This window comes from Spermophilus citellus (genome assembly GCF_964194105.1).
Source record: "Spermophilus citellus genome assembly, chromosome: 6".
Lineage (NCBI taxonomy): Eukaryota > Metazoa > Chordata > Mammalia > Rodentia > Sciuridae > Spermophilus > Spermophilus citellus.
The window spans coordinates 138541533-138566210 of NC_138187.1; the positions used below are offsets into that span (position 1 = coordinate 138541533).

Consider the following 24678-nt stretch of genomic DNA (forward strand, 5'->3'; position numbering starts at 1 on the left):
ATTCCAATTTAACCAGGAACTTGTAGGATCATGGAATGGATTGCTAGAAGAGGCGATTCATGTGCATCTCTGCATTTTCTGGCTGAGAGTGCCACCAAAGCCCTGACTGTTCTTTACTCTGGCCTTTTCTTGGGGTTGGTTTTCTAGCAAGCAACTTAGAGGGATGAAGTAATGTGCTATCAGTCAAAGAGCAGGTTTCTTAATGCTTGTTCTAAGGTCAGTGAATTCTCTAATTCAGAGTTCTTCGGCTGTTACACAAATCTACCTGTGCAGTACTTGTCTGGGTTCATGGAATGTCAGTTCTATGGTAACTGAGTGCAAAAATAATCGACATAAACATGATGCCCATATTTGCTGTGACTTCGTTTCTGACCCATGTCTAATATCTTCTGCCACATGTAGTAACAGGTTATTTACAAGCTTATAAGAAAGATAAAATCAAAATTAGTAGGTTTGGTGGAGTAAAGGTAAGGTAGTTATTTTCCTGTGTAAAATGAGAAACTTGATAATCAACTAAGATTAACAAAGAGGGAGGAGTGTTAGAAGTTTGAAGGAAGAGAGAAAATTTTTATCTTAGGAAGGAAAGCTCTGAAAGGATTGTGGTCTAGTGCCAAAGGGCTCCTTGAGATTTGGGCTAATAAATTTAAGGTGATGTGAGTTCAGTTCAGTGTGTGCCTTGTGAGTTTTTCTCCACCCACATTTGAATTGCTCATAGAAGTGGAGAAGTTGGAGAAGTCACATTTAACCATAATTGTACGTTTGCTGGGCAAATACAAGGAGAGACAGAATCAGGGAAGCTGAGAGTATATGCAAGGGAATAGTTAAAGGGCTGGACAACAGAATCTTAACTGAGACAAAAGGCAATGAGTTAAAAAATGGTTAATACAAAAGACAAGGACAATGAAAATATAAGTGAGTTTGGGAATATAAGTGAATTGGAAAAATACAGTTTGTATTCAGAGAACAGAGTGATTGAAAGTGAGTTTTTCATGGAGATTATTGGTGATGACAAGGTCTAGATTGTGACCAAAGTGTGGGAAGGAGTGGGGGAATGGTCAAGCAAGAGAGGCAAAATGTTGCATGGATCATCTACATTAGTGTTAATAACCCAAAAATGATGAGAAGAGTAAGATATTAAAATATTTGGTTACTGAAGGAGAGGTACCAAGAGATACAAAGAATATCATAAGAAGGAGAGATAGTGGGCAGCATCATCCAAAGATAACATGCATCAAAGTGAGTTGGAATTTTGAATGAAGAGGGAGGAGTAGTTGTCTATATGCAGCAATAAAATGGGAAAGACGTTTAGCTTACCTTTGGTACCAGTTGGACATGGGATTTGGAAGAAAAATATAAGACAGCCACCTTTTGAGAGGGTTGCAAATCAGTGTCCTGGGAAAAAAACTATATTTTAATGTAAGGTGAAGAAATTTTTCAGAAAAGTTGAGGACTGTGGTAATTTATAATATACTTAAGGGTTTCAGCATATAGTTAAGAGTTCAGAAAGGGGTGCAAAATTGCATGAAATTAGGGAATGTACAGAGCATTCTGGGATAAGAGACCAGGGCCTGATGGACAACCAGAGATGCTGGCACTTCTGTGGATGACTGAAGTAAGCAGACATGGAAATCATGGTGGGATTGTTCCTGATGGACTTTAGGGGAAATCATAATTCTAATTATATCTTCTTAAAGAATTATTGATTAAGTAATCACTAGGGTGAAATGAGGAGGATTATTATAAAAGGGGTAAGTTTTGGCCAAGAGTTTGGATCTAGAATATTCCCCAAAAGCCCTTGTGTTAACGATTTGGTCCCAGCTTGGTGCCATTGGGAGGTGGTGAAGATATTAAGAGCGGGGGGAGCTGGGGGTATGGATCTTAGTGGAAGGTCTTCTAGCCATTGGGGGTATGTCCTCAGAGAGGATTGTAGGACACCCATGGCTTCCTCTGTTTTTGTTTTTGTTTTCCTTTCCATCCTGACCATGAGGTGAAGAGTTTTACCACACATTGCCGCCATCATATGTTGCCTCACCACAGGCCCAAAGCAATGGGACCAACTGGTCATGCACTGAAATCTCCAAAACTGTGAGCCAAAACAAATCTTTCCTCTTTATAAGTTCATTACTTCAGATATTTTGTTACAATAATAGGAAGCTGATTAACACAATGTATAACAAAAACCTCTTTGGGGAAAGATATCTAATATTTCAGTAAAGCAATTAGTTGATTGAAGGTTTTGGATACTTCTCTTGGACTGAGATCTGAGTTTGTCAGGGATGAAGTAAGTTCCAGATGAATATGTATGTTGTGGTGGTTGGAGAAAGGATTCAGGTGATAGCAGGTGCTTTTGGGGGTGCCTACGTATATATGTCAGAAGAAAGATTCAATAAACAACAACAGCAGTGGCCCTTGGTAAAAGGGCTTTAACTGCAACGTCAGTGATATCGGTCTTCTGAATTATCAGCACACTTAAAGAAAACACTGGGGGATCTGGGTCAGCTGGGAGAAGACATGGGGTGTTAAGATGGACATCCTCATGGGCAGCAAACACATAGCTGACCAAGTCTATGAAGATTTGCAGTATGGCTTACTGTAAGCACAATTCCCAGGATCCTCAACTTTTCTTTGAACATTTTCTTCAACTTCTTGCTCTAACAAATATCTAGCTATACTCAGAAAAATATTCCTTTACTTGAAACTTTTTATAATGGGGATGACTCACATTTCTCAAAATAGAATCCTGGTGAAAATCAACCATTCAGGCCTTCTAAGTCTCCACAACAGCATCTATGGTGTGATAATGGGGATTATTGAGACTTTAATTATAAATTTCCTGGCAAAGAATTAATGATGCTTTCATTCTTTTGTTTTAGAAAAGAATTTTTTTCCCCTAAGATTTTTTGGCCAGAATACTTGAATTAGAGAGTTGGCATCTGTCTTCTGATGATTCACTCATGAGCTTTTTTCCTAGTTTATGTGAGTTCAAGTCAACAAAAGAATGCTAACTCAATTAAGCAGTCAAAGCCCGGGATGCCATGTTTATCTATCTCATTCACTTGGGTCTCTCACACATACCCATTTCTGTTTTGTTCTTTATTTGGCCTTCCAAATCATAGTCATTAAATTTCTCTTATGACCATAACATTTTTGTAGATCATAGCAAGTACTCAATAAATATAATTTTCAAAATTAACATATATATGTATGTATATGCATATATATGAGTTTTACCACTCATTGCTGCCATCATATGTTGCCTCACCACAGATATATATTATATATACATAATATATATATATATATATATATATATATATATATATATATATATATATATATATATAAAAATTAGACCTGCCCTAATTATTGTAGTACACATAGTAAGAAAATAATACAAGAAGGAATATGCTTATATAAACTATTCATAGTTTTGTTTATAGAAATTAATATACATAGTAAAGGCAAAAGTGAGTGAGCTGACTCTGTTGAAAATATTAAAATAAACATTTTATTAAGTTAATAAAGATTGAAGCAAAGTTAGATCTTTTATAGTTTTGTATGTGTATAAGATATCTAACTATCCAAGTTACTTAGACTCTATGTTCTCAAACTTGAAATTGTAAGGAAAAAAAAACCCTATTTCTAAGAACAATGAGCCCAAAATGAAGTCAGCAAATGAACCAATTCTTTTGAAAATTTCTCTTTAGGAAGAATATACTGTCCCATGAGCCTCATTGCTTCCTACCACCTGAAGGTTTGGATAATATATGTTTGGCCTTACACGGCTATTTTAGTTGGTTTTAGGTAAAGTGAGAGGATTTTTAATTTTTTAAGGAAAAGTGAACACTTCATTTTTAGCAACATTTTTCTTGAAGCAGATGAACTTGAGAAGGAGAGCTCTGTGCACTGTCACTTTGCCAGGTGGCTCTCATCGGGGTGTTCATTGTTAAGAACCCTGCTATTTCTGCCTGAGGTTTGAAGCCAGGACTTCACAGGATCCCCTGCTGCACTCCTCAGTTTTTTCCATGCAGAGAGCAGATGGGTGAAGCAGAATAAAATCCCAGCCTCAGAGGCAGCAGTGTAGCATTCCAGGCACAGGTGACAGTGTTCCGCTTAGTTGGAATAAACGCTAATTGGAGTTGCTGAGTGAAAGTTAGAATTGAAAATTGGACTTGGTTTATACAGCAGTTTGGAAACTTGTGAAACGTATTATTATGACCATATTTTGATAAACAAAAATGAATTTTTTGTGTGGTTCTGGGGATTGAACCCAGGGCCTTGTGCATGCAAGGCAAGCACTCTACCAACTGAGCTGTATCCCCAGTCCCCCCAAATGAAATGTTAACATTAAAAATAAAACATCAATTGTTTCCAAAGTAGATGTGTTGGTTAGGACAGGATAGTTCAAGGACAAGCACTGAGGTCCTGAGATCTTCTTTTTTTAATTTTCAGAAGTAACATATTCAATTGTATTTAAATAGGCTAACTTATCAAGCTGTTTGGGTTCTTATAATTTCCACTAAATTCTTCTGGAAATGAGAGAATAAATAAGTCCTCCTTACTGATTTGTGTGATTGTGCCTTTTTATAGTCTCACTATGTCAGTTATATTTTCATGTATTTTTCACATCTTTTGCTTCACATTCTTTCAGTTTCTTTGGAGAAGAGGACATATATTTTCATCATTATGTTCCTAGAACTGAGTGAGCCCCGTGTCCTGGACTGAAAATCTAAAGCATAACAGAAGGAAGCAGCCAACATTCCTTCTTGTAGCGGTCAAGGGTGGTCATAGAAAATAAAGATAATTTACTGATTTTGGAATGGACTGAACAGTTTTATTCAACAACAAGCCTTTTCCAATTATAGATTTATTTAGCTTATCCTTAAAATTATGTGAATGTGTGGATTTAAGTATATGCATAGACCTTTAAATCCAGTGTTTATACTACATTCTAAAATTTGATATGTGCGATTTTGAGCACAAATAGCTATGACAAGATGTAAGTATATTTTGTAAAGGTAATTTTTTAGTGATTTCGAGGAATGGGAAAATAGTAACTTTTATTGCATCTAGAGGCATGATTCGACTGTAATTGTTAATATATGAAAATGGATCTTTAGATTTTTCTCAAGTAATCCATTGAATGAGATGCTTAGTCTTTGGGTCATGATAACTTGTTTTACTTCCTAGAAATCCCAGAAGAAACCTTGAATAAACGCTGATTTCCTTCAGGGGTTTCTGGTTCTTCTCACTAGAATCCCACCTCCTGCACCCCTGTTTTCACTACAGCTCACTCTCCATGGTATAGAGCTCCCTCTATCTCCATCTTTCTGAGTGTTATCTTCCCAGACTCCCAGTTATTTTTCCCACTCCACTGTCTATCAGTTTTGCATTAAAAGAAGTTAGAAAAATTACATGAACTATGAAAATATTTTAATATTAAAGATAATCACCCTAGTAATGAGGAGTAAGAAGCACATTCCTAATGATAACTTTAAAAACTGGGAACAGTTTGTTACTATGTTTAACAATTCTGATGGTTTCCTTAAGTGAAGCTGTGTCATTAAATATATGATCCATGAGCACATTTCTCATTACAATGGAAAATTATTTTAATCTAACAAATGAGAGAACTTCAAATAGATAGAATGTATGAAAAGTAAATTATGTCTTTTCTTTGTAAAAAAGAAATAAAATGGATATATAAAAAATAAAGATAAAATAGAGCTGAATGTCCAAATTTCTAGAGTATAGGCAAGAAAAAATAGTAACATTTACTATTAATAAGTATATTGATCTCATCAATTACATTAAATGATATTTTCATCTTGATATTATAGGGGAAATGAAAAGAAAGTTAACATCTGCTTTTCTCCCTAAAGCCATTAAAGAAAATGATTCTTTTATCATAATACTTGGGTATTTTAAAATTTGACTTCTGGACAGGAGTGTAGGCTTGTCTTCTCACCCTTTGCCTCCCCACTAGTCACAATACAAACAGTATGTAACAACAGCAGAGACTTTGAACATAGAAAAGAAGGTGAACTTGTTAGGACTGGAAGACCAACAGAGCATCGGGGCTTTTATCACACCGGCCCAACGCAAAAATGTGTCCCATAGAGGCCAGCTCAGATTGGCTCATTCCTCCTCCAGGCTGAACCAGGGTCTCGCCTACAATACAAAATGAGCCCCCCAAGTCCTGTCAAGGGGAATTAAGCAGACCCCTGCTGGTTTAGAAAAAAATCAACTAGAGAAACAGCTTAGCTCCTCTCCTGGTGAGACTTCACTTCCCCACCCAGAGATGTGGCCAAGGGGAGTATGCCCAACAACAGACAGGTATGTGATGATGTGTTTTCCTTCCTTAGCAGGTTTCTGAAGCTCTTCATCCCCATCAAGGCCTGGGGGACCTCAACAAAAGGGATTGTACCCCAGAAAGCACCTTCCTTGAAACATGTTCTCCATCCCACTGAGGTTGAGAGAAGCCCAGCCAAACACATGTCCAGTCAAGGAGGCCTCCTCATTCTCATGGACCTGAAACTCCCCTCCCTCAACACCTTCTGACCACTCAGGGACCATAAGAAGAGACCAGTGGGAGCCCCAGTGGCACAAGATAAACTAAGAATATCAAATACCACTGCAAAGACTGGTTAAATGATGACTTAATTCATAGTCCACACAAGTAGACCAGGACCTAATCTCCAAACATAAGAAGGTGACTACCTGCTAAATTTAAAAATTCAAGTACGATTCTAAATTCCCTAACATCATATCTAAAATGTCTGGAATAGAGCTAAAAATAACCTATTATTGCTGGAATCAGGAAAACCACAACTTAAGGAAAAAGGAAAATTAACTGATGCCAACACTGAAACGAATCCGCTGTTAGCATTATCTGAGGAGAATTTTATAGCAAGCATCATGAAAATGATTCAATAAGCAATTATAAATCTCTCGAGAAGAAAGAAAAATAGAAAATATCAGCAAAGAAATAGACATTATTAAAAGAAAAATTGGAAATTACAGAATTGAAAAATAAAATAGAAAAAATAAACAACTTCCTGGATTGGTTAATAATAGAGAGGAGATGAAAAAGGAAAGAACCAGTGAGTTTGAGGACAGAGTACTAGAATTTGCCCAATCCAAGCAACAGAGAGAAAATATATAGAGAAAAAAATGATCAGAGCCTCAGAAACCTATGGGAAAAAAGACCCTAAATTTGTATGAACAGAGTCCTAAAAGTGGAAGAAAAAGAGAATGGAGTTAATAGTCGAAGGAAAATTAGCTAAAAATTTCCCCCATTTGGCAAAGGACACAAATTCACAGATTTGAAAAGCTGAGTGCTATGGTTTACATAAATGTCCCTTAAACACCTGTGGTCACCAGCCCACAGAACTATTAGGAGGGAGTGGAAACTTTATACCGTGGAGCCAACAGGAAGGAAAGCAATTGGGAGCATGCTCTTGAAGGAGGTATTAGGACTCCAGCCCCTCCTCTTTGCTCTTGGTTTCCTTCCCAGCCACAATAAGATGGGGAACCTCCTCTGCAACACCCTCCCTGTCGTAATTCACTGCCTCACCCAGGCCCAAAGGCAACAGTGCCATGTGATCAACTGAACCTCTAAAACATGAGCCTAAATACACCTTTTCTCTCATGAAGTAGAATTTTTACAGTAAAGAAAATTTTACTGAGTAAATCCCAAGTAGAATAAGCACAAATAAATAAACACCAACATATATCAGAAGCAAATTTCTAAAAATTAAGAACAAAAGGGAAAAAATGCTAAAGATAAAACAGAAAGTTAGCCAGAAAGAAATAATGTATCATTTGTAGGGATCACCAGTTCCAATGGCAGAGGTTTTCTCATTAGAAACCTTGGGGTACAGAAAGAAGTGCTGTGGATTTTTCAAATTCTAAAAGAAAAACAGAGTCAATAATGAATTCTATATTTAACTATCCTTCAAGAATGAAGGGGCCCGGCACTGTGGTGCACGCCTGTAATCCCAGGGGTTTGGGAGGCTGAAGCAGGAGGATTGAGAGTTCAAAGCCAGCCTCAGAACGTGAGGCATTAAGCAACTCACTGAGACCCTGTTGCCGCAGTCCGGCTGCAGCAAAATAACTGGGGGATGACAAACAACTTGTGTACATTGATACAGCAGGAGTGGGAGCCGTTTATTGTAGGACAGGAGTGGTATATGTACATTCCACACAGCTTATCTTAATTAACATAAACTAGATACAGCACTCAACCAATAAGGAATCTCCACACTTAATGGCTCACTGGTGTTACTTCACAAACCACTCCCTCTGGCAAAATGCCAGGCGCCATCCAGACTTGTTTACAGACCTTAACACCCTGTGTCTAAATAACATACAAAATAGAGCTGGGGATATGGCACAGTGGTTGAGTGTCCCCCAAAAAAGAAAGAATGAATAGGCAATAAAGACTATCTCAGACTAAGGGAAACTAAAAGAAATGGTCACTAACATACCTATCCTTAAATTTGACTAAAGGAATGTTTTTTAACATAAAATTACAAAAGAAGAATCTCAATGACATGAGAAAAAAGAAAAAAAAAACAATGGGGAGAACAAAAATATAGGTAAAAATATAAGTTTTCTAAACTATATATAATGATTAAAATAAACATTATAATACTTTCTGTTCCCTATTGCTAAATAATACATGGATCAAAGAAAAAGCCTCAAAGAAAATGTTGAAAATACATAGAACCAAATTAAAATGAAAGTGTGGCATGTGAAAATATGTGGGATGCAGCAAAAGCAGTGTTGAGTTAAATTTATACTGCTAAATCCTTGCAATAAAAAAAAAAACTAAAAGAAAAATAAACCTGAAGCAAACTGAAAGAAGGCAATAATAAGGAACAAAAATCAATGAAATTGAAAACTGGTAACAGAAAAAAAATTAATGAAACAATAAACTTGTTCTTTAAAAATAAAAATCAATGAAATTAATAAGCTTACAACAAATGGAGAGAGACGATATAGACCATCAACATCAGGAATGAATCAGAGAAATCACTACAAATCCTATAGCTATTATAAGATAATAAGGCATCACTGTGAGCCACATTATGCTCATAAATTTGACCAAAAAAATCAGCACCAACATAGAGGATCTGATCATGTAGATAATCTAGTTGACAAATATAGAACATAATCTAGTTGACAAATATAGAACACTCTACCCAACAACAGCAGAGCGTGTATATATATATATATATATATATATATATATATATATATATACCTCACAGTGGAATGCATTACAATTCTCTCCACCAGGAAGTATTACAGGCTTAAGGCCCATTGCTATGCAGCTAAGTGGGAGTCAAAGAGATCAAAGACCACTAGAGGAGATTATCTCCCCAACACTAACAAAGGAATATATAGAAACTGAATAAAACACAACATTATTTATAATCACCCCAAAGAAAGTAATAAATAAAAGTGTATATTTAGTATAAACTTAACAAAAAATACTTAGGGTCAGTGTGTGGAAAATTACTTATGAGTAAAGAGAACAATCCAGTTAGAAAGGAGCAAAAGATATTTTGCTATAAAAGATAAACAGATCAAATAAACACAGGAGAAGTTGTTCGACGTACTAGTTATTAGGCACGAATTAAGACCACAATGGCATATCACTGCCTATCTATCAGAATGTCCTAAACTTAAAAAAAATAATAACCAAATGTTAGGATGTGAACAAATTGGATCACTCACTAATACATTGCTGATGAGAATGGAAAATAGTCCATTGGGAAAACTGGGTGAACTATACATGGGATTCCCTGTTCTATTTCTTATTACTTTATGTAAATCTACTATTATCACTTAAATGGTTTAATTAAAAAACATATTCGGTCATCAGACTGCGGCGGAGGAGATAACTTCATTGAAACCTGCGGCTACAGGTGTGTAATTCCCTAGCCTTCCCTCTCCACACATCAGGGAAACCTTAAGGGCCCCTCCCAGCTCTCCCGTGAGCCAGCCCGAGGGAATCAGAGGTGGCGCGGGACCTGGTCGCGGAACTACCACTCCCACCAGGGCTGACAGCTGAGGTCTCTTGCACCAGCTACCGGGGGCATGGCTACTGGAGGGCAAGTAAAATTCGCTGAGGATTCTCAGCCCCAAGCTCTACAAACTTAGGGTCTGAGGGAATGGCAAACTGGAAGAGTGTGCCCAGTCGTTCATGAAAACAGGGCTCCCGGGAGCAGCAGACCTGGCGTGTAGCCAGTATTGTGGTGAGCGGCACCCGTGAGAGGGGCCTGGCTAGAGGAAAAGTGGGAAGTGACTAGACACAAGAGGAGGCCCTAGGCACTCAGGATTGGAGACTCGCCCAGTCTGGGAGGAGCTGCTGCACAGTGATTGGTTCCCGCATATTGACAGGGGAAACTTGGCATGGAGGGCACAGCGCCACCTACTGGAAGGGAAGTTAATCAAACTCTAAGACTGCATTTATTAGTTTTTTTTTTCTTTTTTTCTTTTCTCTTTTTTTTTGATTTGGGTTTTTCTTTCATTTTCATTTTTCTTTCTTGTTGTTTTTTTTAAATTTTTTTTACAATTTTTTAAATTTTTTTTCTTCTAATTTTAATTTTAATTTTTTTATTATTTTTTTTTAATTTTTTTTCTCTTTTAAATTCCTATTTTTTTCTTCTTTTGTCTTTTCATTTCTTTTCAATTATCTTATCCCCCCTTCCTTGAATTCTACCTGCTTACTCTCATTCTCTTTAGTGACTTCTTCCCTTCCCTTCTAATACCTTTCCTCCCAAGCATCAAATAAATTTATAGGAGTAAACAGTAACTCAGCAGTCAAACAGAACAAGAAGTAACATGAGCAGCTTCAAAAAGCAAGGAAGAAAAGGAGTACAAACAATGCAGGACAGCCCAAATATTCAGGAGGACCTAGAGTCATCAGAAAAATGGTCATGTAAAGAACTCAAGGAACACCTTAGACAGATGGAATGGAACCTTAAAGAGGATACAAGACAGCAAATTCAAGCAGCGAAAGAACATTGAGAATGAATTACATAAACAGATAAAAGAAGAAGTTAAGCATCTTTATCAGGAGATAGAGATTATAAAAAATAATCAAACAATAATTCTAGAAATGAAGGAAATGATAAACCAAATTAAAAACTCAATTGAGAGTATCACTAACAGAGTGGAGCAAATAGAAGCCAGAACGACAGATAATGAAGACAAAATATATCATCTTGAAAACAGTCTAGCCAACTCAGAAAGGCTGGTAAAAAATCACGAGAAAAACATCCAAGAGTTATGGGATAACATAAAAAAACCAAACTTACGAGTCATTGGGATAGAAGAAGGTACAGAGATTCAAACCAAGGGAATGAGTAACCTGCTGAATGAAATAATTACAGAAAACTTTCCAGAAATAAAAAAGGAAACAGATATACAAATTGAAGATGCATACAGGACACTGAGCACACAAAATCACAGTAGACCAACGCCAAGACACATTGTTATGAAGATATCCAATATACAGAACAAAGAGAAAATATTAAAAGCTACAACAGAAAGGAGACAGATTACATTCAGGGGTAAACCAATAAGGTTAACAATGGATTTTTCATCAGAGACACTGAAAGCAAGAAGGTCATGGAACAATGTATTTCAAACACTGAAAGACAATGGATGCCAACCAAGAATTCTGTATCCAGCAAAATTAAGCTTCAGGTATGACAACGAAATAAAAACCTTTCATGATAAACAAAAGTTAAAAGAATTTGCAGCCAGAAAACCAGCATTGCAAAGCATTTTGAGCAAAACGCTACACGAGGAAGAAATGAAAAACAATAACCAAAACCATCAGTGGGAAGTGCCTCAGTAAAGACAGAGGGTGAGGGGAAAGATAATCATGGAGAAACAAACTAAATTTTTTAAAAAAAGGATGAATAATCAAACATGGATGGAAGTACAAACCATATATCAATAGTAACTCTGAATGTTAATGGCTTAAACTCTCCAATAAAGCAACATAGGCTGGTATCATGGATTAAAAAAAACAAATCGAACAATATGCTGCCTCCAGGAGACACATCTGATTGGAAAAGACATACACAGGCTGAAGGTGAAAGGATGGGAAAAAATATACCACGCACACGGTCCTCGTAAGCAAGCAGGGGTGGCCATCCTCATATCGAATAAAATCGACTTCAAGACTAAGTTAATCAAAAGGGATAAAGAAGGACATTATATACTGTTAAAAGGAACCATTCACCAACAAGACATAACAATTATCAATATTTATGCACCAAATAATGGTGCTGCGACATTCATAAAACAAATTCTCCTCAAGTTCAAGAATCAAATAGACCACAACACAATAATTATGGGTGACTTCAACACACCTCTCTCACCATTGGACAGATCCTCCAAACAAAAGTTGAATAAAGAAACTATAGAACTCAATATCACAATCAATAACCTAGACTTAACTGACATATATAGAATATATCAACCATCATCAAATGGATATACTTTTTTCTCAGCAGCACATGGATCCTTCTCAAAAATAGACCATATATTATGCCATAGGGCAACCCTCAGTAAATATAAAGGGGTGGAGATAATACCATGCATTTTATCTGATCATAATGGAATGAAACTGGAAATCAATGATAAAAGAAGGAAGGAAAAATCCTACATCATATGGAAAATGAACAATATGTTACTGAATGATCAATGGGTTACAGAAGACATAAAGGAGGAAATCAAAAAATTCTTAGAGATAAATGAAAATACAGACACAACATATCGGAATCTATGGGACACAATGAAAGCAGTTTTAAGAGGAAAATTCATCGCCTGGTGGTCATTCCTCAAAAAAAAGAAAAAACCAACAAATAAATGAGCTCACACTTCATCTCAAAGCCCTAGAAAAGGAAGAGCAAAACAACAGCAAATGCAGCAGAAGGCAAGAAATAATTAAAATCAGAGCGGAAATCAATGAAATTGAAACAAAATAAACTATTGAAAAAATTAACAAAACTAAAAGTTGGTTCTTCGAAAAAATAAATAAGATCGACAGACCTTTAGCCATGCTAATGAAGAGAAGAAGAGAGAGAACTCAAATTACTAGCATATGGGATGAAAAAGGCAATATCACAACAGACACTTCAGAAATACAGAAGATAATCAGAAATTATTTTGAATCCTTATACTCCAATAAAATAGAAGATAGTGAAGACATCGATAAATTTCTTAAGTCATATGATTTGCCCAGACTGAGTCAGGAGGATACACACAATTTGAACAGACCAATATCAATGGATGAAATTGAAGAAGCCATCAAAAGACTACCAACCAAGAAAAGCCCAGGACCGGATGGGTATATAGCAGAGTTTTACAAAAGCTTTAAAGAAGAATTAATACCAATACTTTTCAAGTTATTTCAGGAAATAGAAAAAGAGGGAGCTCTTCCAAATTCATTCTATGAGGCCAACATCACCCTGATTCCGAAACCAGACAAAGACACCTCAAAGAAAGAAAACTACAGACCAATATCTCTAATGAACCTAGATGCAAAAATCCTCAATAAAATTCTGGCGAATCGAATACAAAAACACATCAAAAAAATTGTGCACCATGATCAAGTAGGATTCATCCCTGGGATGCAAGGCTGGTTCAATATACGGAAATCAATAAATGTTATTCACCACATCAATAGACTTAAAGATAAGAACCATATGATCATCTCGATAGACGCAGAGAAAGCATTCAACAAAGTACAGCATCCCTTTATGTTCAAAACATTAGAAAAACTAGGGATAACAGGAACTTACCCTGACATTGTAAAAGCTATCTATGCTAAGACTCAGGCTAGCATCATTCTGAATGGACAAAAGTTAAAGGCATTCCCTCTAAAATCTGGAACAAGACAGGGATGCCCTCTATCACCACTTCAATTCAATATAGTTCTCGAAACACTGGCCAGAGCAATTAGACAGACGAAAGAAATTAAAGGCATAAAAATAGGAAAAGAAGAACTTAAATTATCACTATTTGCAGATGACATGATTCTATACCTAGAAGACCCAAAAGGGTCTACAAAGAAACTATTAGAGCTAATAAATGAATTCAGCAAAGTGGCAGGATATAAAATCAACACACATAAATCAAAGGCATTTCTGTATATCAGCGACAAAACTTCTGAAACGGAAATGAGGAAAAACATTCCATTCACAATATCCTCAAAAAAAATAAAATACTTGGGAATCAACCTAACAAAAGAGGTGAAAGATTTATACAGTGAAAACTACAGAACCCTAAAGAGAGAAGTAGAAGAAGATCTTAGAAGATGGAAAAATATACCCTGTTCATGGATAGGCAGAACTAACATTATCAAAATGGTGATATTACCAAAAGTTCTCTATAGGTTTAATGCAATGCCAATCAAAATCTCAACGGCATTTCTTGTAGAAATATATAAAGCAATCATGAAATTCATATGGAAAAATAAAAGACCCAGAATAGCAAAAGCAATTCTAAGCAGGAAGTGTGAATCAGGCGGTATAGTGATACCAGATTTCAAACTATATTACAGAGCAACAGTGACAAAGACAGCATGGTACTGGTACCAAAACAGGCGGGTGGACCAATGGTATAGAATAGAGGACACAGAGACTAATCCACAAAGTTACAACTATCTTATATTTGATAAAGGGGCTAAAAGCATGCAATGGAGGAAGGATAGCATCTTCAACAAATGGTGTTGGGAAAACTGGAAATCCATATGCAATAAAATGAAACTGAATCCCTTTCTCTCGCCATGCACAAAAGTTAACTCAAAATGGATCAAGGAGCTTGATATCAAATCAGAGGCTCTGCACCTGATAGAAGAAAAAGTTGGCTCCGATCTATATATTGTGGGGTCGGGCTCCAAATTCCTTAATAGGACACCCATACCACAAGAGTTAATAACAAGAATCAACAAATGGGACTTACTTAAACTAAAAAGTTTTTTCTCAGCAAGAGAAACAATAAGAGAGGTAAATAGGGAACCTACATCCTGGGAACAAATTTTTACTCCTCACACTTCAGATAGAGCCCTAATATCCAGAGTATACAAAGAACTCAAAAAATTAGACAATAAGATAACAAATAACCCAATCAACAAATGGGCCAAGGACCTGAACAGACACTTCTCAGAGGAGGATATACAATCAATCAACAAGTACATGAAAAAATGCTCTCCATCTCTAGCAGTCAGAGAAATGCAAATCAAAACCACCCTAAGATACCATCTCACTCCAGTAAGATTGGCAGCCACTATGAAGTCAAACAACAACAAGTGCTGGCGAGGATGTGGAGAAAAGGGTACACTTGTACATTGCTGGTGGGACTGCAAATTGGTGCGGCCAATTTGGAAAGCAGTTTGGAGATTCCTGGGAAAGCTGGGAATGGAACCACCATTTGACCCTGCTATTGCCCTTCTCGGACTATTCCCTGAGGACCTTGAAAGAGCATGCTACAGGGATACTGCCACATCGATGTTCATAGCAGCACAATTCACAATAGCTAGACTGTGGAACCAACCCAGATGCCCTTCAATAGATGAATGGATAAAAAATGTGGCATCTATACACAATGGAGTACTATGCAGCAATAAAAAATGACAAAATCATAGAATTTGCAGGGAAATGGATGGCACTAGAGCAGATTATGCTTAGTGAAGCTAGCCAATCCCTGAAAAATAAATACCAAATGTCTTCTTTGATATAATGAGAGCAACTATGAACAGAGCAGGGAGGAAGAGTAGGAAGAAAAGATTAACATTAAACAGAGACATGAGATGGGAGGGAAAGGGAGAGAAAAGGGAAATTGCATGGAAATGAAGGGAGACCCTCATTGCTATACAAAATTACATATAAGAGGTTGTGAGGGGAATGGGAAAATAAACAAGGAGAGAAATGAATTACAGTAGATGGGGTAGAGAGAGAAGATGGGAGGGGAGGGGAGGGGGGATAGTAGGGGATAGGAAAGGTAGCAGAATACAACAATTACTAATAGGGCATTATGTAAAATTGTGGATGTGTAACCGACGTGATTCTGCAATCTGCATTTGGGGTAAAATTGGGGGTTCATAACCCACTTCAATCTAATGTATGAAATATGATATGTTAAGAGCTTTGTAATGTTGTGAACAACCAATAAAATAAAAAACGGGAAAAAAAAGTGACTTCATTCTTATGGTGTGTGTTCATTGTGTTTTAGTTATTTGATGGTGATCAACATATTATGCTTTCCACAAACCCAACCCAAAATGCATTCTTGCCTCTTTTTGTCCATCCAGTTTCCAAGATCAATTACAAATCTCATCCTCTGATGCTGACTATGCTCTCTCTGATCGTGCTGGCCTATGATAATTTCCTCCTTCTGTAGCATGTATTCAACAAATGTTTACTGAATGAGGCACTATACTATGTGTTTCGGACACAAAGAAGGAGTAAAAGAAACATGGTTCCGGTTCTAAAAGAGCTTACAATATAGTAGGTAAGGCTATAAGAAGCTGGACATGAAGACTAAAGATGTGATAAGTGCATGGAAGGCAACAAACAGCTTGCTGAGGGAGCAGGCACATGTACTTTATTTATATAGTATGATCAAAGAAGTCTTATTTCCTAGAGCACAGTAATGATTAATAGTTTGACCTATAATCCATCAGTTATAAATCTTGTTTCCCAAACCAGATTGCAGTAACAATGACTATTACTGTAGCAATAATCAATTATTGTTGTAGCTAACATAAACTGTGTACTGATGAGTTATTATGTTGGGTAATTCATGTGTATTTTATCATTCAATTTTAGAACAAGGTAGGTATTTTGATTATTATCCCACTTAAGTTGAGAAAAGAGGGGCTTAAAATTATAATAAAATACTTGCTTAATGTCAGACAATTAGTAAGTGGCAGAGTTGGAACTATAATACAAGTCTGCAGATACTGAAGTGTGGTATATCAATTACCATAATAAACTCTTTCTTGGAGACAGGGATCATGCTTTGTGTGCTTTAGAATCATTACAGAGTAATAAACAGTCCTTTGCACATACCAGGCAGTTAACAAATATTTGTAAGTGAGTAAGTGAACAAGGGAACCTTGGGTTTTTCAGGAGGCACTGCACTTCCCTAGAAGCAACTACAGTCTACCATACACTTAATAGGCCTCTGAAGACTTCTCTTGAAGAGACCCTGTATTGAAATCCTGTTAAAAGTACTTAAAATCTAGTTTCTACCATGCTTTTTCATATTTTGTTCCAGTTAGCATCAAGTTGTATGCACATGCTTTCCTACTCAGGATTCCTGATTCTGGGTAATCAACACAAGCAATTACCAATATTGAGCTTATCTTCTTCCACTCAAATAATTTTTACTCAAATACTGAAAATATTCAATGACAATGTATATAAATGAGACAATCATTACACAGTAGAAAATTAAATAAAATCCACCAATCAAGAACCTCTTTTCACAGAGCTGTAGTCAGGCTTCAGATATTTTAAAGACTAAGAGGGTGTGCAGATAAAGGAAAGTCTATATTTTAATTTTACAAGCAATGAAAAATGAGGAAAATTAGTTACATTTTAATTTCAAGTAAGATTGTGAATGCCAATAACAACTCTCCTTGCACACTTATTCAAGTAGTTATACTATATTGGAGACCTTAGGCATGAGAAATCCAAAAGAGCAGCTTATAATTTTTTTTTTGATTAAAAATATTCTTTAACATTATTTTTACTGTGGTTTTCTTAAGAGAAAGTTATAAGTTAGCTGATTCCGTAACTTTATTGCTCACACTTTCTTTCTCACCTGTGGGAAAACCCAGCATCACCTCTTGGGTCATTCGTATTGCTGTACTAGTTGAAATTAGGGCTTAAACAGTTAAGGAAATGAACTGATATTGTCAGTAAAAACTTGAACTCTTTGATGCAGATAATCTAAAACATGGATATACAAATTTATATGGTGATTTGGAAACTCTTAATTTTTCGATAGCAAAAATGATCTTCAAGTCTATATTATTATATATCAAACAATACTAGTGTTTCTTTTATCTAAATTAGAATTTGTTTAAGAAATGAAAACAGGAATTTTGTATCTTCTGTTTGAATCAACCACATTTTTTTTTGTTAGTAACTGAGAAGTTTTTCCATTTTCAGAGACAAAATCCACAATACAAAACAGGATCTGAAATGATGAGATAATTTGCCTTGATGCATTTGTGATAAGACCATTGCACTGCAAATTAAATGTATTGTTTTTTTCTTGAATTCTCTACTACTATTTTAAGCAGAACAAATGCACAGATGGCATGGGCCATAAAAATATAATTAAGCTTTACAATATTGTTATTATCAGTTCTCAGAAGTGTGCTCTAGCTTAAGTTAGAGTGCTGAATATGTGAGCACATATAACATTTTTGAATTTTAAGTTTTTGGAAATACATGTGAAAGCTGACATATATACCTGTCCCAAACTTTCCATTTCCCCCCATGTTCGTGACCTTCAATATCAAACATAGAATTATTTTTGGAGAGAGCATGTTAATGAAAAGTTAAAGCAATTGTTTTATTCCTTGTTTTTCATTCAGAAAACACTTTGATTTCTTTTTTAAAAAATATAAAAATGTAAAATACTGGCACAGAATATCACCAGCAGAATCAGGCTCACTCTAGGACATCTGGGTAACATAACCAAGGCCTAGGTGCTTAGAGAGGAGATTGGGACCTTGTTTGTGTTTTGGAGAAGAGAGATTGAGGATACAATCTTTTAAGATTCCCTTTTCTCCATTTTGCATATCAATAAAATCAATAACAGCAACTAGGTAACTGCCTAACATTTCCTAAAGCAGGGCATGAATATATAAAAGTACACAAAATATGTTTAAAATTCTTATACTTAGTCATACTTTGAAAAACATAAAAAAACACATTCAAGCATATTCATGTATATATATTCATATATGTACATACATACAGTTTATATATTGTATATATATTCTGTATATATACACATACATACCATAATTTTAACTATTATAGTTATATATATTTAACAGTATATATAAGTATATATATAGTTGTTTATGTACATATATAGTGTGTGAATATATATCTTTATGTGTATGTATATTAGTATACACATTAATGATATATACATATCATTAACATATTAATATATATATATATATATATATATATATATATATATATATATATATATCATTATATAGTAAGTAAGTAGGAGAATACTTAGAGGATTCATCTTTGTATCCCCAGTCTGCCAGTTTCAGCTTTTGTGTCAAATTGAAGTTCATGGAATGAACAATACATGAAATTCATGTTCATGAAATTTGTTTTCTCTTTATTTTAGGTAAGACTAGATTTTTCAGTCTTCACTACAGTAAAATGTGGTTGTATGACTAAATTTTAATCAATGGAAGGAGGGTAGACGAGTCCCATTACTCATGGGGCTCCACTCGTAAAACCTCCAGGTTTCATATTCTACTTTCCTTCCTTCTCCAGCAACTTGCTGCAAAAGACGACAATAAATTCAGAAGTTGAGTTTGAAAAGGGAGGGAAAAAAGAGAAGAGGCTGTGACTCTGAATCACCGTTGGAAGGCAACTGATGATTGGAACCCATTTTTTGGGAGTTCACATGTGTGAAAATAAACAATTTCATTAAGCCACAGAGATGTGGTCAATCAGAACCTCTTAATTCATTTAATCATTTTTGGCAGCCCTTCAGAAATCAAATCCAACACACTTTTCTAGCATATTCTACTGCCTGTTCTGTTTGAATCTGTTGGTCATCTGTGCCCTTTTATCTGATAAGGCAATATTAACCATATCCTCTGCTGTGATAGAATCCTCTCTCTATACCTAAACCAAATATTTTAGAAACAAATTATAGTCACCCCTACCTTGTTCTAAGAAAGATTTAACTAAAAAACAATGCATACACTGTACCAAAATCAAATAACTTGGAAAGAAAGAAGAAAAAAGAGATAATATTAAGAAACAGAAACAGGAAATTGAAATATTCCTAGGGGTGAGATAAAATATATAACAGAAAGACATTTATGTCTCTATAGAAACATGTTTAGACATCTAGCTACATCATCGTTATTTGTAGCGGCTTACATTATTGGGAAATATGCATTACAAAATTTATTTCATGTTTGTCATTTATCAAATTTTGTTTGCATGCCTTTAAAATGTAAGGTAAAAGGTGTGGAAGGAAAATACCATTTATCCTGATATTGACACTGGAGAGGTCTTCTTCTATGTGTTCTCATAAAGAGGACAGCACATGAGCAAATAAACATTTTCTTCAGCAACCTTACACAAACACTACCGCAAAACAAATTCATTAACCTTTAAAGCTGAAATATTAAAAGAAAATCCCAGGTGTAAATAGAGTAACCCACCCATTTTCACTTATCCCTTATTACTTTTCTCAGAAATCCCCAATAAAAACTAAAATATTTTCCTGAAGTGTCTCTCACTAACCTATTGAGAAAAAAATAAGGTAGAAATCTAAATTATAATTTATTTTCTCACCGATATCTATGCAATTATGGATAATTACTGCTTATTAACAAATTGGGGACTGTATCAAAAATTCTGAAAGTTTTTAGAACATTAAGCAGACCCAAACACAATTGTCCATTGGAAACCTCTGGGTTTAAAAAAATAAAGATAGAGCATAAATTTAAATTTGATGTATGAAATGACTTTAGCTATAGAATAGTAGCAAAATATTACTTGAAACTAGATAATTGGTTTCAATATAAGTAGAAATAAGTACCGTGACTTTGTTAGCAAATTCAAATAACACATAAAATCTAACATGAAAATTAATAACATAATATACCAATACTTTTGCTTTTCAAGGTAAATAATTTATGACATACTGAAATTCCCCGTAAGTGTATGAAAATATTTACCCTTTTATACACTTCCTCTGTTCCTATAGTTAACATTTTCCTCCTGCACAGAGGAGTTATGAGATGTGAGCCAAGATTCTTCTCAAGCCCACAAGGGGGACCCTTTGCACCATGGCAACACAGCTTATGTAGCACAGGTTTTACTGCTAATACACCATTTGGTTAAATCCATAGTCTGCCATCAAGTGAAGAAAGTCATTTCCTGTCTCCTTGGCCTCACCTGTGAATCCAGGCTGACAGATACAAACGTAGCCCGAGGCTTCAAGGTAGCTGAATGAAGAAGGCAGCCCAGCAATACGACCATATTGTTTCTCTGAGGACAGCTCTATGCATTCCCCATCAGACTGGCAGGGGTTACTCTCGCATTCGTTGATGTCCACCTCACACTGGGCACCTGTGTATCCTGCAGGATGAAAGTTCAGAGAAGCCGCTGAGTCAAAGCTCTTAAATCATAGAGCATATGCCTGAAAAGAGGCTGACCACTGTGCTGGCGCCAATTAGCAAGGTGCCAATGCTCAAAGAGCTAGCCAGGGGAATCGGGTAAGAGGAGGTTACGTGGAAATAAATATCAGTAGCAATGGAATCACTTGCTTAATTTGGCCAATTTTTTTTAAAAAAGATTTGATTAATAAAGCCTGAAATAAAATAGGACTTCAGGGTAATCTTGATTTAACCTGAACATTTAATTAAATGAATAAAATACCATTCATTTACTTGAATTTAACAAGTATTCTAATTGATGTGTTTTTATCAAGAAAAAAATTGTATAGAGAATTACTTAAAAATCAGAAGTATCCACATAGCCAAACCCAAATTATTATTTTAAAACTCAAAAGTAGGGTAAATAGTTATTTCCTAATATTCAGTGAGAAAGAAAAGTAAATTACATATATAGTTCTATTGTGTGGGTGTGTATGTTTTAACCAAGCTCAAATTGTACTATATTCGGAAACTTGCTTTTTTCATTCCCTTGCAGAATCCATGTTAGTAAGAGAGATCTAACTCATAGTTTTAAACTATTTCCGACTACTCCAAAACGTGAATGTGCCATAATCATCCTTTTATTGGTTTTAATGCAGTTTTTACTATTCAAATTTTTCAATGAATATCATTACATATGACATATGTGTAAGTGTTTAAGCAAAACTCTAGGGTTTAGGCCTAAAAGCAGAAATTCTAGGTCATAAGCTATGTACAATTTTATTTAAGTACAAATTGACAAATGCTTCTAGAGTAGTTGTACCACTTACCTGTTACCAACTAGCAAGTAGATGAATACATATAGGGCTCCAAACCCTTGGAAACATTAGTTATCAGCAAATATAAAATTTGTCATTAGTAAGTTGGACAAAAAATAATATCTTACTTTAGTTTACATTTTTCTCAGTTACTATTGAATTTAACATTTTTTTGGTTGTTTATTGACTCAAGTAACATTATATATCTTTTTCCTAATTTTTAGGCTGGTTTTCTCATTGACTTTCAAGTACTTATATGTTATGTGTAGTGCTATTTCCCAAATAAAAATTTACTGGAATGCTAATATAATGCTGATGGATAATAAAATAATATCAGCTATTTTGCAAGACAGCTGTATAAAGTTCTTAAAGGAATATAGTTAAACCTACCATACACCTAAAGGCCTCTATAATGTCACTTAAGTCTGCTGAGAAATATGATTTTAAAACAAAATTTATAATTAAAAATTATAAAATTTATGTTATAGTATTTTTTTTACTTTAAAATTATACAATGACTTCCCATTTCACATAGGATAAAATCAAAATCCTTACTATGATCTAAGAATGCACTTATCACCTGAACCCTTTCCATTTCAATATTTCTACTTAATCCCATTCTCCGCCTTCCTCCCAGGGAATGTCTTTTACCCTATGGCCTTCATAAAGGTATTCTTCTCTCCTCTAGAAAATTCTTCTCCAAGCCTTTGTGTGGCCAACTCTTACCCAATTTTCAGACTTTGTCTTGTATTACTTTCTCAGAATTACTTGCCCTCATGGACAGATCTAAATAAGTTCCTCTGTTTTCTTTCATATCACTAAATCCTTTTCTTTTGTTGCTCCTTTAATAATCTTTAGTTATGTATTTATTTGTATATATGGCTGCCTTTCTCAACCAACTATACACTCTACCACAACAGAGACTGTACTTATTTTATTTACTCTTCCAATGCTGAGCAAGATGTAAACAGTGGATTTTAACTGATGCCTGAAAAAGCATAAAACAGTACCAATTAGTCATTGAAAATAAGAAATTAGATTATAATTCTGGTTTACTACATAAACCAGAGAATGGACTACTATTAAGCAAATGATGAGAAGCTAATGGGATTGCTCATTTTGAAACTTTAGTAAAAACCTGAATGGGGTCATATGTCAAATAATAACCACAACATAAATTCTATTGCTCAACAGCATAATATATATGTTACATGTGACCCTGGGATCCTTTCTCAACTATCTGAAGAAGAAACATAGTTGAGAAAAGAAACTAAAAGAACATGTGAGATCATGATCTCACAATCCTTTATTGTGATGCTCCTGCTAAAGAGTCCTCAGAATCTTTTAAATTTAAATGTCTACTTTCAAAATAATTGATTTCATACTTAAGGATATACAAATATTCAGTAAATGATAGTTTTCACAGCAAGTTTTTATAAACTGTTATTTGTTGTGCTTCAGTGGATTTTGGACTATTTTCAATTTCCTTTTCATTCTAAGACAAGACGTGTACATAGGCCAGGTTAGGAAGTAATTTAGACTCATCATAAATCCTTTTCTGCTTTTCCAGCTCATGCATTATCTCATTCCCAACTTGAACATTCAGAAGCTTCTGATTTATAGTTTTGCCATTCCTGTCTCCACCACTGAGGCCCTGTGGGGATTTTATTTTCTATTCTGTTTAACCACAGATATAAATAGACTCCTTCAGTCAAGACTACGTTCAATAGTTTAAACAAGTTTTTCGATAGAACTCTGTGCAAAAAAGCAATCTAATACCAAATCAAGCCCCAGGGTTCCTATATTAGGTTGGTTTGTTTTAACACATCCAATCACATTTGGAATCAAGAAAACTTCTAAGGTAAGCATTTAAGGCGACTGACACTTCTCATAATTAATTACTTTTGAAATGAGGACTCTAGGTAATTAACACAGTAGATTCTTGCCATTGCAGTCTGTGGCAGTGTTTAAGATCCAAAGGAATGATCTTTTCTTAGATTAGTTTGTGGTACTCAATCTTTTCTTTATACACAGCAGTGAGAATAGGGTACAAAGATGTTCTGAATTGTCTATCTAGTCCAAACTGCCATTCATGCAAGTGACCTAAGAGAAACTCAAAAGGCAGAACTGTCCTAAATCTGTCCATCATTTGACCTCCTGCATGACTTCCCTGCCCACCCCAGTCCCTCATCTTCACCTCACCACTGCTCTCTGTTCTAGCAAACAGACTCAGCTCTGTTTAAACTCCTGCCCAGTCCTCTCACTAATTCCCAGCCTGTAGCTGTACTTCCTTCAACCAACTTCACTAAGCTGCCAGAGGGCTCTTTTTAAATTCACAGATTACGTAATTTCCCTGCCCCATGATTTGCAAGTGGCTTTGTCATCTGGCTTCAACCTTATTCCCAGCTTCTCTGTACCACCAGCCCTCCCTAATCCAACATTGTG

General features: G+C 35.4%; 1 protein-coding gene across 2 annotated transcripts in view; it reads right to left on the reverse strand.

Moving 5' to 3' along the window:
* The window catches only part of CRB1 (crumbs cell polarity complex component 1), a gene marked incomplete at both ends in the record, with an annotated part of 205497 nt that overhangs the window by 99151 nt on the left and 81668 nt on the right, over positions 1-24678 (reverse strand). For both annotated transcript variants that reach the window (XM_081299753.1, XM_081299752.1), the window contains one exon: positions 21216-21398. In XM_081299753.1, the coding sequence (XP_081155879.1) occupies positions 21216-21398 (183 nt within the window). The remainder of the gene's footprint in view (positions 1-21215; positions 21399-24678) is intronic.